At 44.3% G+C, this 19,430-nt stretch overlaps 1 protein-coding gene across 1 annotated transcript in view; it reads left to right on the top strand.

The window, feature by feature from the left end:
- The first annotated feature begins 4,907 nt into the window (after positions 1-4,907).
- Positions 4,908-19,430, top strand: part of CDRT1 (CMT1A duplicated region transcript 1) — a 35,634-nt gene continuing 21,111 nt past the window's right edge. Inside the window, 8 exon segments of the mRNA XM_041772156.1 lie at positions 4,908-5,504; positions 5,506-5,737; positions 7,743-7,919; positions 8,903-9,103; positions 9,201-9,328; positions 10,052-10,174; positions 12,654-12,763; positions 14,042-14,242. Coding sequence (XP_041628090.1) covers positions 5,232-5,504; positions 5,506-5,737; positions 7,743-7,919; positions 8,903-9,103; positions 9,201-9,328; positions 10,052-10,174; positions 12,654-12,763; positions 14,042-14,242 — 1,445 coding nt within the window. The 5' untranslated portion in view covers positions 4,908-5,231.

Below are 19,430 nucleotides of genomic sequence, written 5' to 3'. Positions count from 1 at the left end.
ATTCATAAAACACCAGTGATCACTTTGGTACCCTTAACCAACATATCATGTGTTCATCAAAGACAAATGTATAGCTAGAACCCATTAAAAGACTATAAACTGGGGTCGCCTGGCTGGCTCAGTCGGTAGAACCAGGGACTCTTGATGTCTGGGTTGTGAGTTCGAGCCCCACATTGGATGTAGAGATTACTTACAAATAAATCTTTTTAAAAAGACTGCAAAACTACTATAGCATAGTTTATTTTTATTTTAAAAAGAATCTATCTATCTATCATCTATCTATCATCTATCATCTATCTATCTATCATCAGAGATGCACATTGAGAGGCAGAGACACAGGCAGAGGGAGAAGCAGACTCCCTGTGGGGAGCCCGATGTGGGACTCCATCCCAGGACCCCGGGATCATGACCTGAACCAAAGGCAGATGCTCAACCACTGAGCCACAAAAAACTTAGATTATTTTTAAAAATATTTTATTTATTTATGAGAGAGAGAGAGAGAGAGAGAGAGGCAAAAACACAGGCAGAGGGAGAAGCAGGCTCCATGCAGGGAGCTCGACGTGGGACTTGATCCCAGGACCCCAGGATCATACCCCGGGCCGAAGGCAGGTGCTAAACTGCTGAGCTACCCGGGGATCCCCCTGTGTTTATTTTTAAAATGAAGTTCTGTTCACAGATTTTGAAACACAAGCATAGCTTATATTGGTGCTTCTAAAATGTGGTTTTCCCACCAGCAGCCTCAGCACCATCCAGAAGGTTAATAGAAATGTAAATTCCTGGGCTCCCAGGCTGGGTTTAGGAATCGGAAATTCTGGGGGCTGGGCCTAGCAATCTGTTTTAATAAGGCCTCAAGGGGATTCTGGAGCACAAGTATGTTTGAGAACAACTGGTTTACATCTATCGCTTCTCCTTAACCCTTTCCACTCTTCAACTACCGGTAACAAGTGTCTGTGAGCTTTAGTACAAACAGTTTTTTTTTTTAATTAAAGTTTTTATTTATTCATGAGAGACACACAGAGAGAGGCAGAGACACAGGCAGAGGGAGAAGTAGGCTCCCTGCAGGGAGGACCCCTGGATCACAACCTGAGCGGAAGGCAGATGCTCAACCACTGAGCCACCCAGGTGCCCCATAAGGGGCCCTTCAAATACATCCATTCATCTGACCCTGACACTCACTGTGAGCTAGACAGAGGTACGATCTCCATTTTACAGAGGAGGAGCAGGCTGAGAGTGGCAAGTGAATCGTTCAGAGGCATGTAACTGGCTGTAGCCCGGCCTGGTTTCATCCCACACACAGCCTGCTACTCGGCCACCTGAGGGCTTTCCTGACTTCCTGCTGGCTGAGCCAGGGCAGGTGGCTGTGCAGGCGAACAGTAGAACCTCAGGTGCAAAGTTAGAGAGGGGCAGCAGAGCTGGGTGGAGTGAGGCAGCCGTGCTTTCTGGGGTTCTCCAAACCGCACGAGAGGGTGGGAAAAAAGAAGTAGGGATTGGGGCCGTATGGGAAGACGATTTAATCAGAATTGGGAACAAAACAGAATAACACAGGGCAGAAAGGACAGCCAGGGGACAGGCATCAAACCTTCAGGCTTGGGACACCTGGGTGGCTCAGTGGTTTAGTGCTGCCTTCAGCCCAGGGCATGATCCTGGGGTCTGGGGATCGAGTCCCACATCGGACTCCCTGCATGGAGCCTGCTTCTCCCTCTGCCTGTGTCTCTGCCTCTCTCTCAGTGTGTCTCTCACAAATAAATAAATAAATAAATAAATAAATAAATAAATAAACATTAAAAAAAAAAAAAAAAAAGCAAGAAAGCTCCAGGCTGCTGGTAGTCTGGATATTTGAGAAATCTCCAGGTGTACTTCTCAGCCCCAAAGACTTCCTTTGAGAAATGTTTTCCTCTCTTGGGTCTTAACTCTGATGAGACCTACTTGTCTGCCTTCCCTTTTTGGGTACACTGGCACCAGTTCCCCACCATTGACTTATCCCATCTGGTCACCCTGTCCTGCCCTCCACTGAGAGCACTTTCTAAAGGAACACCAGATCCTAAATGGCTTCATCTTCCCTCCGTGTGCCAGGTAAGATGCTGTGTGTGCATTTGTGTGTACGTGTGTGTGTATCTGTGTCAGGGTGGTGAGTGGAATGGAGAGGCAGCAGAAGTAACTTCCATGCTTACCTACTTCAATTAATCTAGTCCTCATAGAACAACACCCTGCAAGGGTGGGGATTATGTGTCTTCTACAGATAACAAAATGGGAACTCAGAGAGGCTTGAGTTGCTTGTTCAAGATCACACAGCTAGTAAGGAACAGCTGTGGGGTTCCAGCCAGTCCCTTCTGACTCCCAGGTTTGTGCTCCGCCACTGGGCCACAGATGGCCTTCAGCATGGAATAAACACTGAGTTGGGTGGATTAAAAAAAAAAACAAGATTTTATTTATTTATGAGAGAGAGAGAGAGAGAGAGAGAGAGAGAGAACGAGCAGGGGAGCAGCAGGCAGAGGGAGAGGAAAAAGCAGATTTCCCACTGGGCAGGGAGCCTAATGTGGGGCTCAATCCCAGGACCCTGGGATCACAACCTGAGCTGAAGGTGGATGCTCAACCTCAGCCACCTAGGTGCCCCTAAAACTTCCTCGATGTTCATCAGCCTCACAGATTAAAATGCCTAACATAGTTGGATCTTTAAAACCAAGCTACTTCCAGTTTGTAGCAGGTCTGGGGGGTAGTGTGTCTCCTGCTTGTACACCCCAGGGCTCTGTGTTCTGTGTCTGGGTGCTCTTTCCTCCTGACCACCATCCTGTGTCTGGCCTTCCCAACTGGTCGTTTAGATGTTAATCCACTTTTCACCTTTTCTCCAGATACTAATTCAGACAGAAGAGGCTGAGCTGTTGGTACTGATCTCTTCCCCAGCCTGATTCCTGTCCCTAACCCCAACCCTTGCGTGTGACTGCCATTGGCACCAAGCTGGGCAATGATATCCAATCCCTTTCTCTAATTGTGCCAGGGCTCCAGGCGTGGGCACCAGAAATGCTCAGTTATTGCACACATTTTGGCTTAACCTAGGGAAATAATTATAAGAACAAGAGCAGTGATGACTGGTCTCATATCTGATCTAATCCTAGAAGGTAGCTGTATTTTTTTTTTTTTTTTTTTTTTTTAGAGAGGGAGAGGAGAAAGTAGGGGAGGGGCCGAGGGAGAGGGAGAGAGAAAATCTTGAGCAGGCTCCACGCTGATCACGGAGCCCAATGGGGGGCTCAATCTCACAACCCTGAGATCATGACCTGAGCTGAAATCAAGAGTCCAGATGCTTAACCGACTGAGCCTCCTCCCACGTGCTCCTTTGAAATTATTCTTTTAAAAACATGCACAGACACATGCATTTCTTCACATGCACCTCACTGTATGCACATGCACTCCTGTAAAGATTGTATGTAGCACGCTTTGCTTACTTGGCTGCCCAGAACAATGATCCCAATGACAACAACAGGACGGTAGTTAGTACTTAGGGAGGGCTGAATATTAACAGACAGTCTTTTAAGTGCTTTGTGTGTAGTATCTCATTTAATCCTCAAAAAAAAAAAAGACTCTGAGGTAGGAACTCTTGTTGTCTGTTTTACAGATGGGCAGACTGAGGCACAGGGGGTTAAGTACTGCGCTTGTGCACACAGAGCTAGTAAGCAGCTGGGCTGGCGTCCAAACCCAGGAGTCTGGGCCCAGACCGCTCTCTCTTCTTCACTCGGCTGTACTGTTGGCTGGGATGCAACTCCAAGGTACTGAAATCAGAGGGCTGAAAGCTAGCAGCAGAAGGAAGCGGGGGACGGACAAGAGCCCAAGAGCCGAGGAAGGAATGCGTTGTGTTTTGCAGAACCAGCGTTTCCTGTCAGTGAGCTGCCAAGCTGGGTGTTTCACCAGAGAGCAGCTAGCTAGGTATTTCTCCTGATGCTCCTACAGGAGCCAGTTTGAGCCAGCTTGGAGCTGAGGATCTGCACAGATCCAACCCTACCCCTGCCCCTGCACCTGTCTCCCCACTTGTCGTGAAATTACCTTTAGCTCATTACGATACTAAGATCTCCACCCAAGGGCAGAATTTTCTGCCATTTTTTGGATGTAATGTATGCACGAGCGTGTGGACATGCTAGGCATGAGCAATTGAACCAAGACGCCTACAAAATAGAATACATATAAATTCCTTAATATGTATGCAAACTCCTTGCCCCTGCCCCCTATTATACTGAATGAAAGTTTCTTGCCCTAATCCCACAGACGGACAGTGTTTTGAGAGCTATCTCCCGCCTCCTTGCTTGTGCCAAGCAATCAAAAGTTCTTTACTTTCAATCACTTCTTTGGGTTTGTGTTCAATTTAATGCACCCCAAGCGGTGACCCCCTTGATTGTGCCTGCCACCCAGACACACATCCTCATGCAAGGCATTGAGGCTGTGTGAAATTTTTCCCATGAAGGAGTGCTTCCCAGCAGAGGTTTCTGGTTAGCATCCTGAAGCAGTGAAACAACTTACATTCATATTAAACATCTGCATTTTCAGTTCATCGATGGGTTTAGAAAACGAATATAAACATATTTAAGATCATTGGGATAGCTGCCTCATAACCAAACAGCTATACATGTAGGAAGTTTACATCCAATTTTTTAAAAAAACTATTTATTTATTCATGAAAGACACAGAGAAAGGCAGAGACACAGGCAGAGGGAGAAGCAGGCTCCCCGTGGGGAACTCAATGTAGGACTCCATCCCAGGGGGATCACGATTTGAGCAGATGCTCAACCACTGAGCCCCCCAGGTGCCCCTGCATCCAGTTTTATATCCATGAATATTTAGAAGTCATTAATAACAATCGAAGCTCCACATGATATATGTATTTTTTTTTCCTTCAAAAGGGGTGCCTGTATTCCTTCAATTTGACTAACACTCCTCTGGTTGTTCTAGAAATGAGATGACCAGCTCTTTCAGAATATACAGCAACTGCCTCCTCCTAGGCAGTGCCCGGTTTAGGAGACTTACGGTAAAACCATGTTTCCTAGGAGGTCAGTACAAAAAGCCAGACTTCTACCGGCAGTTTCTGGGAGAGAGAAGCTTTCCATCCAACAGGTTTACCTTTCCTCTGGGAAATGTTTATAATAGAAAAGGCTCAACTGGGATATGTATCAGCTTCTCCTGTACCCTCTGGTGTTTGGTAGGGTTGACAACAGGCAAGGATAAAATGAGCTGGTCATCTCAGGATCATGGAAAACCTGGACTCAAGGCTCAGGAATGCCCCCTACTTTCGTTGTGAGAAGGGGGACAGTTCTGTCCCCGTGTGCCAGAAGTGTGAAACATGCGTCTTGGCTTGGAAGATCTTCTCTACCAAAGAGTGGTTCCAAAGGATCGGAGAGGTGCCTCAGAAGCGGTTTCTAGTTAGCATCCTGAAGCAGCTGGATAGCTTGTATCTGTTGCACTATTTTCAGACTATCTTGCAGACCACGCAGGGGAAGGATTTCATCTACAGCCGCTCCCTGGATCAACCTCAGCAGGAAGGAGGGGAAAATCGTCAAGTCTTCCCTGAACCAGATGTTGGACAAAACGGTAGAACAGAAGATGAGGGAGATCCTGTACTGGTTTGGGAAAAGCAGCCATCGGACCAAGGCAAATTACACGCTCTTGCTGCTGCAAATGTGCGACCCCAAGTTATTGCTCACTGCTGCCAATGTCATCAGAGTCCTGTTTCTGAGAGAGAGGAACAACGTCTCAGGTAAACAAGGCCACGGGTGGAGACCGGAGGGGCTCTCCGAAGACTGGGAAGCCAGGCCACACAGGGACCAGAGGTGTGGACAAGCTTAGGTAGATGGGGATTTTCCAGAATGCAGGATAGAGTTCCTCAGCCTGACATGCGGTCCTGTTTCCCAAAGGAGAAATCGCTGAATGCTACTTCCTTCTAGAAAAGTGTAACATGCAAACGCAGAAGGAGGTATAGAACCTGTAACAGTCAGGCACTGAAAATGGACTTAGGCCCACGTACGGCTGGTCGGCACCTCTACTGCTTTCTGGTGTGGTGTGGTTCCTGCATTACTGGCTTAGGGTTTAGACTGGGTTCGGTAGGGACCGAAGGGGATGGCTTCTGAATTCTTTTGCCCTTCGGTTTGCACTGCACAGAAGCCAGGCCAAGAGGTCAAAGTTTAGGGCTTTTGCCCATTCGTTCCACCATCTTCCTTCTCGTGCATAAATTCCAACCTGGCAGAGGGGTCTGTCTGAGGCTGGAGACAGCAAAGGGGCCTCATAAGGGCAGGGGAGGCCTTCTCAAACTTTAGCTTGCATCACATTCTCTGGGAAGGCTTTTGAAAGCACGGGCTGGGACCCTCCCCCAGAACTCCCGATTCAGCAGCTCAGTGGTGGGCGTGAGATTTGCATTTCTAAAAAGTTCTTAGTTTGCTGCTGCTGGTCTGGGGACCTCACCTTGAGAGCCATTGGTCTAGGGTGTGGGTGAGCATGTCTTAGAAATGTTTAACCACCTGGATGGGGAAAGCAAAAGAAACCAGCAAAGAGGCAAGAGATTGGGGGGGGGAGGGGGGAATCCAGCCCAGGATTGGTGGGGGATGGGGTGGGAGAAGGCTGAGAGGAGCCATCAGATGGAGGAGTCTCAGCATCTCAGTGTTGAGCTCTTGAAGGTGGGGATTTTCTAAATGTCCAGAGACCTGTTTTGTGGTCATATTTGTAGACTATTAGCATCCAAAATAATTTCAAAGCTAGATAACCCAGGGGACACTGAGATCCCATGTAATTTCTTTGGTGGGTTAGGGAAGTAAAAGAATAAAAATCTAGATTGGAGATGGTGAAAAAGAAAAATCAGAGCATCCTGCAAATTAGATCAGAGATCCACCAGTCCAGCTCCTTAATTTTGTAGATAAGGAAGCCAAAGTTCAGGGACACTGAACTTTGAGTGGCGCGGCCTGGGTCATGCAGGAGGGGGCTTGGAAACCAGGTCTCCCCAACGGAACGTGTCCTACAGCTTGCTGCTCCCTCCAGGAGCCGGAAGACTCCAGAAGGCCTGGCTTGTACACACACAGACAGCATTCTGTGGTTCCCCCTGGAAGGCTTTCACCACCCACCATAGGGGTCAGGCACTTGGACTGGAGTTGTGGGAGTCCAGTTAGTGATTGTAACAAGTTTCCCTCTTTCCTAGGGGAGCATGTTTCTTAAGTTAAATTTTCTAATTTGAGGGGCACCTGGGTGGCTCAGTGGTTGAGCCTCTGCCTTCAGCTCAGGTCATGATCCCGGAGTCCCAGGATCGAGTCCCACATCCGGCCCCCTGCCTGGAGCCTGCTTCTCCCTCTGCCTGTGTCTCTGCCCCTCGCTCGCTCTCTCTCTCTTTCTGTGTGTCTCATGAATAAATAAATAAAATCTTAAATTTTTTTTCTAATTTGACTCGAGGGCGGTTACTGATATTGTTGAAGAAAATTAAGCAGGCACTGCAGAAAAATTGTCCCACTTTCAGCTCCTGCCCACAGCCCTCTTCTCCTTTATATGGGGCTCTGAGATAGTTTGCATTGTAGATGGGCTGGCAAAACCTAACAAGAGTTGGGCAATTTTTGCATAGAAACTCGGAGTCCCCCCTGCCCCTCGGTAAAAACCAGACATAACTGGCCCGGTCCATTTCACGTAGATCAAAGAGAAGCAAGTAGAAATAAAAGTTTATCTCACCTCCTTTCCTCCACACCCCCTCTTAAAGAACAACCTTGTCCTGGCCCTTTGCTTTTCAGGCCTCAATCAAGACACCAGTGATTTGTTTTTCGTCCCTGAGAAAGACTACAACCCACAGACTGAGACCTCAGGTGTTTTCTGGGCAGCCAGCACCAGGAATACATCCTTCCCTTTGTCCAGAACTTTAGGGAAAGAAAATTTGTTTGAGAACACGGAGGGTGAAGCGTCTAATACTGGTAAGTCAACTTGTAGCAAGAAAGTTAATAGACACGAGCTCGGAAAGTCCTGATGGAGTTAGAGCAGCTGGCTAGGGCAGTGGCATCCGGGGGTGGGAGATTTGGGAAATGAACATTCATTGGGCACCAAGAGTTGGACACCAGGAGTTGTTACGTCATTGAATCCCACATCAAGTAGGAAAGAAGCAAGGATTGAAGGCAGTCATGACAACCCTAAAGGCCATGTTTTCGCTTCTCCATCCTGGTGTCTCTGAGAGACATCTGAAAATAGAGCTCAGAAAGGAAGCTATCAAAGGGTTTCCCTTGGAGTCTCCTTCTGCCCCAGGGCCACCATCCCTCATCTGGCCCCTGACCTTTGGTGAGGTGGACACCTCTAGAAGTTAGCCTACCGGTGACTATTGTTTGCAGCAGCGTTGGATTCAGTCTTAAGGAGGAAACAAAAGCAGTGGGGAGCTGGAACCCAACCTCAAGGCTCTCCTAAGTTGCTTTGTGAAGCGAGAGCTCTGCATGACATAATTACAAGAAACACAAGAAGCATTGATTCTCAAGCACTTTTTATCTGGAAACTTCCAGATTTCTTAAACAGATAAGACCGTCTGATAACCACCCCACATAACCATCACTCAACTTCAATAGTTATCAACACTTGACCGAATCATTTCATTCAGTGCTCCCTTTACAAAATTGTTCACATTTTTTCCTTGGGATATTTTAAGGAACTTCTAGGCACAAGGCCATTTCACCTGAGCGGGGCTTTGATTCTACCGGCATCTTCTTGAACTGGGAAGGCTGAAAAGTCCTCGTGTATTTGGTTGGGGAGGTTGTTATTTCTAGTTTGGCAGAAGAGATGACAGAAATCCAGTGGTCTGAGGGTGAATTCCGATGAGCTCCATTTCCGGGGAGAGGGTTTTCTGAGAGCTTCTTTTGGCCTGGAGTTACCATAGAGACAATCTCATCCAAATCCCTCTCTGGCTTTCCTCTAGAAGGACAACGGAAGAGTTCACTCCAGTGTATTTCTGAGATGAATAAGCTGTTTTCCAGAAAAGTGGGCATGTCCAAGGCAGAAAGCACCCCCTCGGATTTGTTGGTTGACTTGGATGTCGTCAAAGACCTGTCTTCCGGAGTCAGCAAATACCGAGACTTCATCCGTTACCTGCCCATCCACCTCTCCAAATATATTCTAAGTATGCTGGGCTATTTCTTGAGATGCTGCTCATCACAGCTCAGTTGGGAGGTTCCCAGGTCCAGGTTTTTTGTTTTGTTTTGTTTTGTTTTCCCCAGGTATGCTGGATAAAAACAGCCTGAACAGGTGCACTTCTGTGAGCCAGCACTGGGCCGCCCTGGCTCAGCAAGTCAAGATGGATTTGTCGATGCATACTTTCATTCAGAACCATATTGCCTTCTTGCAGGTACTTCCTGTCTGGGGAGGGTCGCTCTGGACACCAGCCTCATTTCTGTGTTGAGGTTGGCCTGACTGTGGGCCTTTCTGGTCTATTTCGTAGAGCCTTGTTCGGTCTCCTGCTCCACATTTGCTGCTTTGTAGGCTTCCGTAGTCACCTCCTTTGTGTCTGGACTCCCCACTAATCACCCCATTGCCAGTGCATCCAGCAGGGACAGCATGCATAGAAACCTCTCAGGAAGAGAGAGGCAGAGCCTTTCTGAAACCTCACAGAGCAGGGGGTTGTTTTCCCCATATGGTCTGCAGATGTTTCGAAGACCACTAAGTATATTCTTAGGTTAAAATGCAATTCTCCTGGATAGTGTCTAGCTCTGGCAGTTTTACTTCTGTTTCCTGCCTGAAGCCTTAACCTGAATCATGGGTCCTTGGTAGCTTGAATATTTCCCAGCAGAGAGAGATATCAGAAGACAAGAAGAGGCAGGCGTTATGAGGTGGGCCATACTCTGGGAAGTGGAGAACTGCTGGCCATTTCTCACCGGTGTCCCTCCAGGTGTTTGGTATTCCTTATCCACCTTACGCCAATCTGTGCACACTAATGGCCTAACGGGCCAGGCCTAGGCCTTCCTTCACCAGAGTTTACCCACACCTTCAGATCTTGCCAAGCATTAGATTTCCCCCTCCTCTTGGAGAGTAGGGGCCAAGACAACCATTCTATGTTTATTTTTTTCCTCAGGGATCCTACACAATGGGAATCGATCCCAATTATGCCAACAAGCTTTTTATCCCAGTTCCTAAAATGACCGATGATGGGAAGTGCATACGTGTGAAAAATCAGAAATGGAAACTGAGAACCAAGGTGGGTTGGAGTGGCATCTGGGGCAAGTCACTGTGAGTGTCCTGTTCTCATTAGCTGTGCTGGAGTCGAGTCCAGACTCAGCAGTCACATGAAGGTAGAGAAAGTGGGAGGATATAGGATGTAGTGCATGGATTTAGGGGATGGGAGGCAACGTTCCCTAAGGAAGACCAGAGTCCTGTGGTGTGTGTCCTCAAGCGAGTGACTTCCTCTCCTTCAGCCTTAAATTCCTCATCTGTTAAATGAGTGGATGTCAGTAATAGCTGGGAGTCTTAAACATAGACCCCCCAGGAAATCTCAGGCAACGATGAAGAGCAGATAAAAGACTCTGAGCTCTATATACAGTTTTTCCAGACATGGCGGTCATTCCTAAAACCGTCATATTCCTGCCCCCAATTCTCTGCTCAGAGGCCTTCTGTTTTGAAATCTATCCAGTGGACAAAAAAGGATACTTAATGAGGGGTGGCCAGACTCTAGCTTCTCATAGGGAAGCTGTGTAGTAGGAGTTAGAATTTGAGAGATAGAAGGGACCAGAGAGACCATCTAGTTCATATATCTGTAGAGGCCAGACAGGTCACATGAATGAGGGGAGGTTGGTGGTGTGAACAGGTGTGACAGAGCGGGATTAGCTGGAGAGTTCTTTCTCCACCTGAAGGGGCTGGTTGCTATTCAGCTCCGGCTGATAATTGCCATAAGAGACTGTGGTCCTCAACCTCCTTAGCCATCTGAGCTTTAAAGAGAGGTTAGAAATCTGAGTTATCTTGTGACGTCTCTTATTTTCCTTAAATGCTGGCAACTAATTAAGAGCATTTAAAAAAAATCTATGTGGGCCAAAGAAAAAAAAACGTTGGTGGACTTCATTTGACTTGCAATTGTTTTTTGTCTTTGAGTTTGTCTCTTTACCTATTTTACAGATGAAGAGACTGAGGCACAGAGAGTTTCAGGTCTCCCAGATAGAGTGACAGAGATACATGCTGACTTGCTCTTTCTGAGCTTGTTGCTCTAAGTATAAGAAAACTAACACCCTTCTTCTTTAGGTGATAGCTAGTAATTGCCCAACCAAAAAGGACTACCTGGGCAGTGTTTGATATTTTAGAAATGTTCTAATTTAAGAAAAGAGAGAGAAACAGATGAGAACACATGAGGGAGCAAGACAATTAGGAGGTCTGCTAGGGAAAGGTATAGGTGAGTGCTTCTGAGGGGTGGTGATTGCCATGGGCACTGAGCTTGACCAGTGTGCCAGGTGTGGTGCCAAGGGCTTCGTATACATCATTCACTTGATCTTCACTGTAGATCAAGGAGATACCCTTGCTCTCAGTTTATGGATGTGGAAATGAAGGCTGTGATGTTCCAGAACTTGCCAAGGGTCTCCTAGCTAGTCAGTGGCAGAGCTGGGATTGGAATCATGTGTTTCTGCTCCCAATGACTCCATCATGGAGCTTCTAGGCTTTCAAAGCTTAGCTGATGAACAAGAGCCAAGGGATTCCAGCCCAGGCCGTGAGAAGTCAAGGAAGTCTTGATTAATTCAAGGCAGGATATCAGAGCTACTTGGACATGGGAGGGGAGGTTGGTTGACAGATTCTGGGGAGAGGCTTTTAGGTGAACAACACTTCTTGGTTAGAGATCAAGAAGGAGATTGAGCTGAGAAAAATGGGCATCCCCAGGAAGAGTCTATAGGCATTGAGAAGAAGTCTAGGTGGGAAGGAGACCTTGAAGAGATGTTCCCAGATCCAAGTGTGATGCTGTGGTCTTCTTTGGTTTCATGATAAATTCACCCTGATTTTCAGTTTCCTGCTATCATGGTTGTCATTTCATTTTATTTGAGGGTGAAGAGTATGGCTCGAAAGAGGAGTGAAGCTGAGAGTCTGGTAGAGTCATCTATGTCAGAATTTAGCATGTCTGGCATGCCATAGTGGCTCAGAGTGTGCCATGGAGGGAGAGAGGGACAGAGGGTAGAAAGGGAGGGAGGGAGGGGAAAGGAGAGAGGAAGAAGGAAGGAGCTTTTAAAAAGGAAGGACTGGGGGGATCCCTGGGTGGCGCAGCGGTTTGGCACCTGCCTTTGGCCCAGGGCGCGATCCTGGAGACCTGGGATCGAATCCCACGTTGGGCACCCGGTGCATGGAGCCTGCTTCTCCCTCTGCCTGTGTCTCTGCCTCTCTCTCTCTCTCTCTGTGTGTGGCTATCATAATTAAATAAAAATTAAAAAAATAATAAAGTGTTTAAAAAAAATAAAAAAATAAAATAAAAAGGAAGGACCGGGCAGCCCCAGGGGTGCAAGGAGATGAAGGATGAGTCAGGAACCTTGACTCACTGTGGATTACTGTAGTGCTTGCTCATGGGTCCCTCCCATGAGGAGCCACAGCCCAAAGAGGAAGAATCCTTGGGCCCTTTTGTCCTTGCCGGGGAAGACCTTAGGGGGTGCATATTTGGGGCCCGGGGTAAAGTTGCCACTGTGCTTTGACTCCGAGTGTTCCCTTGTTAGAATGACTACAACCTGTGGGCCGCATACCAGAACCAGGAAACTCAGCAGGTCCAGATGGAAGAGAGAAATATCTTCTGTGGGACTTATAATATCCGCATTCTCTCTGACACGTAGGTACTGGGGTCAGAATCCAGGTCTTCAGGGACCCTTGAATCATTCACAACCGTGTCGTTAGGATTCCCATGACCCCTGTTCACTTGGGAAGGCAGTCCTTTATCATATCAAGCTCTGGCCCACCATGAACATGAGATCCCTCCAGAGCATAGATGCTGGATGTTTGCACCATTCTTCGCAGTGGGCGGAGGATGCTCTCCTGTTACAATTTTTGGTGTACTGATCAGTGGTCATTCACACAAATCATGTGCATGATAGCATTGCTTTTTTTGAAATATTTTCATTGTTTTGGGGTGCCTAGGTTGCTCAATTCATTAAGTGTCTGCCTTTGGCTCAGGTCATGATCCCAGGGTATTGGGATCGAGTCCCATATCAGGTTCCCTGCAGGGAGCCTGCTTCTCCCTCTGCCTGTGTCTCTGCCTCTTTCTCTGTGTCTCTCATGAATAAATAAATAAAATCTTTAAAAAATCCCGCTTTACTCTGTGGTCCTGGGGTTATTAATAATAGTGTCCCCTTTCACAATAACAAAGTCTCAGTTTGGACTATAAATGATTTGGTCATCTTGCTCATATTTTATCTACTTGCTGAAAGTCTTATGATTGGAAAATTAATTTAACTTACCCTGTTTTACTGGACTACAAGCTCATTGTAGGCAAGATCCACATCTAATTCATCTTTGTGTTTCCTGTGTTAGCACAGGACTTGGAACCTGATATGTGCTCATTGGATATTGGTTAAGAGAAACAACAACAAAAGAAACAGTGGGATATGCAGTTGGTATAGGGCTTCCCATGGTCAAATAAGTTTGGGAAATGATGCATATTCTGTTCTCTTGGGGATTTATCATACATTAGCAGATTTTTTTCATGGTTTTGTCTGTTTTTAGTTTTTTAAAAGATTTTATTCATTTACTTGAGAGAGAGAGAGAGAGAGAGAGAACATAAGCAGGGGAGCAGGAGGGGGAGAAGCAGACTCCCTGAGCCGGATGCAGGACTCCATCCCAGGACCCTGGGATCATGACTTGAGCCAAAGGCAGATGCTTAACTGACTGAGCCACTCAGGGACCCCTTGTCTTTAGGTTTCAACCTAAAAGACTTTTTGGTATAGTATGAGGTAGGGGTCAACCAAGGATGTGCCTTCTGCTATATCCCTTATTGGAAGGCCTTGAACTTTCCATTATATTATCGCTGAGGGTGACAGCCACCATCCTAAGGGAGTTCTTGGAAGGACACTAACTCTTCTTTCATGGATCATCTTTTTCCCTGGCAACTCAGGTGGGACCGAAACAGAGTCATCCACTATTCTGGAGGAGATTTGGTGGCAGTGTCATCCAACCGTAAGATCCAGCTTCTAGATGTCATACAAGTAAAGGAGTTACCCATCGAGTTCCGAGGCCATGCTGGGAGTGTCCGCACTCTCTTCTTGTGTGAGGAGGAGAACTTTCTACTAAGCGGGAGTTATGACCTGAGTATCAGGTGAGTGGTCTGAGGGAGTCGTGGTCCACCCTACCCAAGGCCCAAACTCAGTTTGTGGAAGAAGCATGCATGCTTTTTCCTTTTCGTATTTTTTGAAAAGTTACCTTAAATGATACTGATTTCTTGAATATCCCATAATATTTCTTCTTTATTTGTCAAGGTAAAAACCAATAATTTGTATACTGTTTAAACTTTGAATGAGGGATCCCTGGGTGGCGCAGCGGTTTGGCGCCTGCCTTTGGCCCAGGGCGCGATCCTGGAGACCCGGGATCGAATCCCACGTCAGGCTCCCAGTGCATGGAGCCTGCTTCTCCCTCTACCTATGTCTCTGCCTCTCTCTCTCTCTCTCTCTGTATGACTCTCATAAATAAATAATAAAAAAAAATTAAACTTTGAATGAGATAGATTTATATCTATCATCAGGCTACTTTCTAGTTGAAGGCTGTGAATCAGAACGTATCTTTTCTAGCACTCTTAGATGATGGCTGTATTTTTTTTTATAGATTCCTCAGGGGAAAGTAGTTTTCTGTGGGTGTGAAATATGCTTTAGTAGCAAAATAGTGTTTGAAAATGTACACACACACACATATACACATATAAATATATTTTAAAGATTTTACTATTTATTCATGAGAGACACACAGAGAAAGGCAGAGACATAGACAGAGGGAGAAGCAGGCTTTCTGCAGGGAGCCTGATGTGGGACTGGATCCCTGGACCCCAAGATCACAACCTGAGCCAAAGGCAGATGCTCTACCACTGAGCCACCCAGGTGCCCCTGTAGTGCAATTTGTTGGTAGGAGTGCTAAATTATTTTCCAAAACGGTTGCATTAAGTTACACTCTCATCAGCAGGGTATGAGAGGATCCCTTCTTCTAGATCCCACCAACACTTTTAAATGTTCAAGACCAATGATATTAAATGTCAATCTGATGGGCTTTAAATAATCTTTATTGTGGTTTTAATCATAACTTCTTTAATTACTAATGAGGTTGGGCATACTCTTATATGTGTGTATTAAGGTTTCCAGAGAAAGAGAACCAGTGAGATGTGTGTCTTTATATATATATATAATATATATATATGAAGAGATTTATTATACTAAATTGTCTCACGTGATTATGGAGACTGCAAAGTCTCAAATCTACAGTGTGGGCCTGCAGGGTGGAGACCCAGGAGAGTTGAGGGTGCAGATGAATCTACAGGTGGTCTGCTGGAGAATCCCACTGTTGGAGTAAGGGGAGATTGTTCTTTTTGTTCTCTTTAGGCCTTCAGTTGATTGGATAAGGCCCATGCACATTATGAAGGGCAATCTGCTTTACTGGATGTCCATTGGTTTAAATGTTGATCTTGTCCCCAAATACAAGGAGAGAGGCAGAGACACAGGCAGAGAGAGAAGCAGGCTCCTGTGGGACTCGATCCCAGGACCCTGGGATCATGCCCTGAGCTGAAGGCACATGCTCAACCACTGAGACACCCAGGCGTCCCTCATCCTATGTTTCAAAGATGTACCCATTACCATCTGGTTAGTCACGTAGTACTCCAATATGTTTCACCTGCTTGCTTCCCGAGTGAAGGACACCAGCTTGCCTCCAAATAATGCTGCTTTGAGCATCTTTGTCCCCTTATTGACATTATGAGATTTCTTAGGTATATATATCTAGGAATGGACTTGCTGGGATATAGGGTAGGTGCTACCTGATTTCACCAAGTACTAACTGGAGTCCACGGTGACTGTATGGGTCCATATTCTCACTAGCAGACCTCTTGTATCTCTTTCCCTACCAACACTGGGCATCATCTAGATTTTAATTTTTTTTCAAACTATTGGATATGTGCATCCAAATACCAGATGGATATGTGTAAAATCATTTCCATTTGTATGACTTTGATTACTAATAAGTTTGCTTTCTCTTTTATAAATGGCCTGATTGTATCTTTTTCCTGTTTTTCTACTGGGGTTACTCTAATTTTCTTCTTGATTTGCAGTTCTACATTTTCTTCTTTGTATTAGCCCCTTGTCATTTTAAAAATTGCAAATATCATCTATTCCTTCATCACTCCATTAACTTTGTTTATAGTGTCCTTTGCTGAATAAAAATTCTTTATATTGCTGTAATAAAATGTATCAGTTTATCCATACTTTTAATCTTCTGTCTATGAGTCTTTCTAGTCCTAGTTCACAAAGATATTTTAAAATAGTTTGTCCTGGGACGCCTGTGTGGCTTAGTGGTTTAGTGCCTGCCTTTGGCCCAGGGTGTGATCCTGGAGTCCTGGGATCGAGTCCCACATCAGGCTCCCTGCATGGAGCCTGCTTCTCCCTCTGCCTCTCTCTCTGTGTGACTCTCATGAATAAATAAATAAAATCTTAAAAAAATAGTTTGTCCTATTAACTTGAGTTTTTAAGTTTTTTAAAAGTTTATTTATTTAAATAATCACTACACCCCGTGTGGGGCTTGAGCTCATGACCCCAAGATCAAGAGTTGCACATTCTTCCAACTGAGCCAGTCAGGCACCCCTTGTCCTATTAACTTTATAGTTTGACCTTTTACATTCAGTTCTTTAACCTATTTAAGATTAAGTTCTTTAACCTAACCAAGTCCAACTTGGTACGTGGTGTTAGGTAGAGTTTCCATTTCATTTATTTATTTTGAAATAAAGCAAGCAGTTTCCCCCACAGCAACATTTAGTAAGGAATCTACCTGTCCTCCACTGACTTGTGGTACCTTCTTTATCACATGGTAATTTCCCCACACGTACATGAGAGTGTCTCTGTGAGTTCTCTATTCTAGACTATTGGTTTGTTTTTCTGATCTTGCATCAAAAACACCTTTGAAAAAAAGACAATTTCTATGTAGCTGTTTTAGGTTCACAGCAAATTTGAGAGGAGAATACTGAGATTTCCCATATACCTTGCGCTCCCCTATATTCACAGCCTTCCCCATTACCAACATCCCCCACCAGAGTGGGACATTTGTTACAATTGGTGAACATCTATTGACACATCACAATCACCCCAAATCCACAGTTTACCTTAGGTTCACTCTTGGTGCTGTACATTTTATGAATTTGGGCGAATGTATAATGACATGTATCCATCATTTTAGTATCAGAATTATTGTCTTTTTTTAAAAAAGACTTTATGTATTTATTCATGAGAGACACACAGAGAGAGGCAGAGACACAGGCAGAGGGAGAAGCAGGCTCCCTGCAGGGAGCCCAATGCAGGACTTGATCTCAGGATCATGGTCCTGAGCTAAAGGCTCAACTGCTGGACCACCCAGGCATCCCAGAGTTGTTTTCTCATTGTCGAGATTTAAGAGTTCTTGGTATATTTCAGATAGTAGTACTTATCAGATGTGCCTTTTGCAAATATTTTCTTCTAGTCTGTGGCTTATCTTCTCACTTTCTTGACATTGTCATTTGCAGAGCAGAAATTTTAATTTTAATGAAGTCTAGCCTATCAATTATCTCTTTTCATTAATTGTGCTTTTGGTGTTTTATCTAAAAAAATCATTGCCATACCTGAGGTCAGCTAGTTTTCTCTTACATTATCTTTTAGGAGTATTATAGTTTTACACTTTACATTTAAGTCTGTGATCCATTTTGAGTTAATTTTTGTGAAGGGTGTTAGGTCAGTGCCTACATTCACTTTTTTTGCTTATGGGTTGTTGCAGTAGCATTTGTTAAAACGACTATTGTTTCATTGTATTATCTTTGTAACCAGTTGACTATATTTCTGCTAATTTCTTTCTGGGCTCTCTATTTAGTTTCATTGATTGATCTATTTGTCTGTTCTTTAACCAATACCACACCATCTTGATTACTATAGTTTTGCAGTAAGTCTTGAAGTCAAGTACTGTCAGTTTTCCAACTTTGTTTCCCTCCATCGGTATTGTGTTGGCGATTCTAGGATTTATGCTTCCCCTAAAAATTGAGAATAACCTTGTTGATACCCACAAAATAACTTGCTGAGATGTCAATCAGGAACATTCTGGTTTTTAATTTGTTTTGTTTTTAACTATGCATTAGGATAATGTTATAATATATGATGGTAGGGCAAGTTCTACTCCTTACTTTTCTTCTTCTTCTTCTTCTTTTTTTTTTTTTTTACTTTTCTTCTTCTTTTTAATGTAACTTAGCTAGAGTATATATCTTTTTTAGTTTTTAGAGTAGGTTCATTAACTTAAATATAAACTAGACTTTTGATTGTGGTTGCACTGAGTTTATTGACTAATTTGGTCAACACATTAGTTTCTTTTTTCTTTCTTAGACCTTTAAGGTTTTATTTATAGGGGTCCCTGGCTGGCTCAATCAGTAGAGCATGCGACTCTTAATCTTAGGGTTGTGAGTTAAAGCCCCACGTTCAATGTAAAGATTACTTGGACATAAATTCTTTAAAAAATATTAAAATTTTATTTGTAAAAGTCTATGTATTCTTTTTAAGTCTGTGTATTATTATTTAATATCTATAAACTTTAAGTTTATTGCTATTGTGAATAGTATCTTATTTTTGTTTATATTTTCAAATTGATTATTGCTGGTATCTCTATACCAATGATATTGATTTTTATAGATTGTTCTTGTATCCAGTAACCTTGCTAACCTCTCTTATTAGTTTTATTTTTTTATTTTTTTATGTTTTTAAATTTTCTTTTTTTTCATTTTTTTAATAAATTAATTTTTTTATTTGTGTTCAATTTACCAACATACAGAATAACACCCAGTGCTCATCCCGTCAAGTGCCCCCCTCAGTGCCTGTCACCCATTCACCCTCGCCCTCTTATTAGTTTTAAAAGTATGTGTGCTGATTTGGTTTTTCTATGCTGATAGTCTTTCAAACAGAAATAATTACGATAATTACCTTCTTTTCTAATACTTATATACTACTTTTTTCTTTTTCTTTCTTTCTGACTTTACCTAGACCTTCCAGTTAAGCAGAAGCAGTGAGAGCAGGCATCTTTATCTTGTTCTCCTTTTTGAAGGGAGTACATCTATAGTTTTTTCACTAAGTATAATGCTTGTATGACTCTTTGTTTATAAGTTTGTGGAATCAAGGAAGTTCCTTCTATTCCTATTCCTATTTTTCTTTATTTTTTTAAAGCTTATTTATTTATTTAAGTAATCTTTGTACCCAACACGTAGCTTGAACTTACCACTCTAAGATCAGAGTCACATGCTCTTCTGA

This window comes from Vulpes lagopus, chromosome 10 (genome assembly GCF_018345385.1).
Source record: "Vulpes lagopus strain Blue_001 chromosome 10, ASM1834538v1, whole genome shotgun sequence".
Taxonomy (NCBI): Eukaryota; Metazoa; Chordata; class Mammalia; order Carnivora; family Canidae; genus Vulpes; species Vulpes lagopus.
This window is presented reverse-complemented; position numbering and strand designations above follow the sequence as displayed.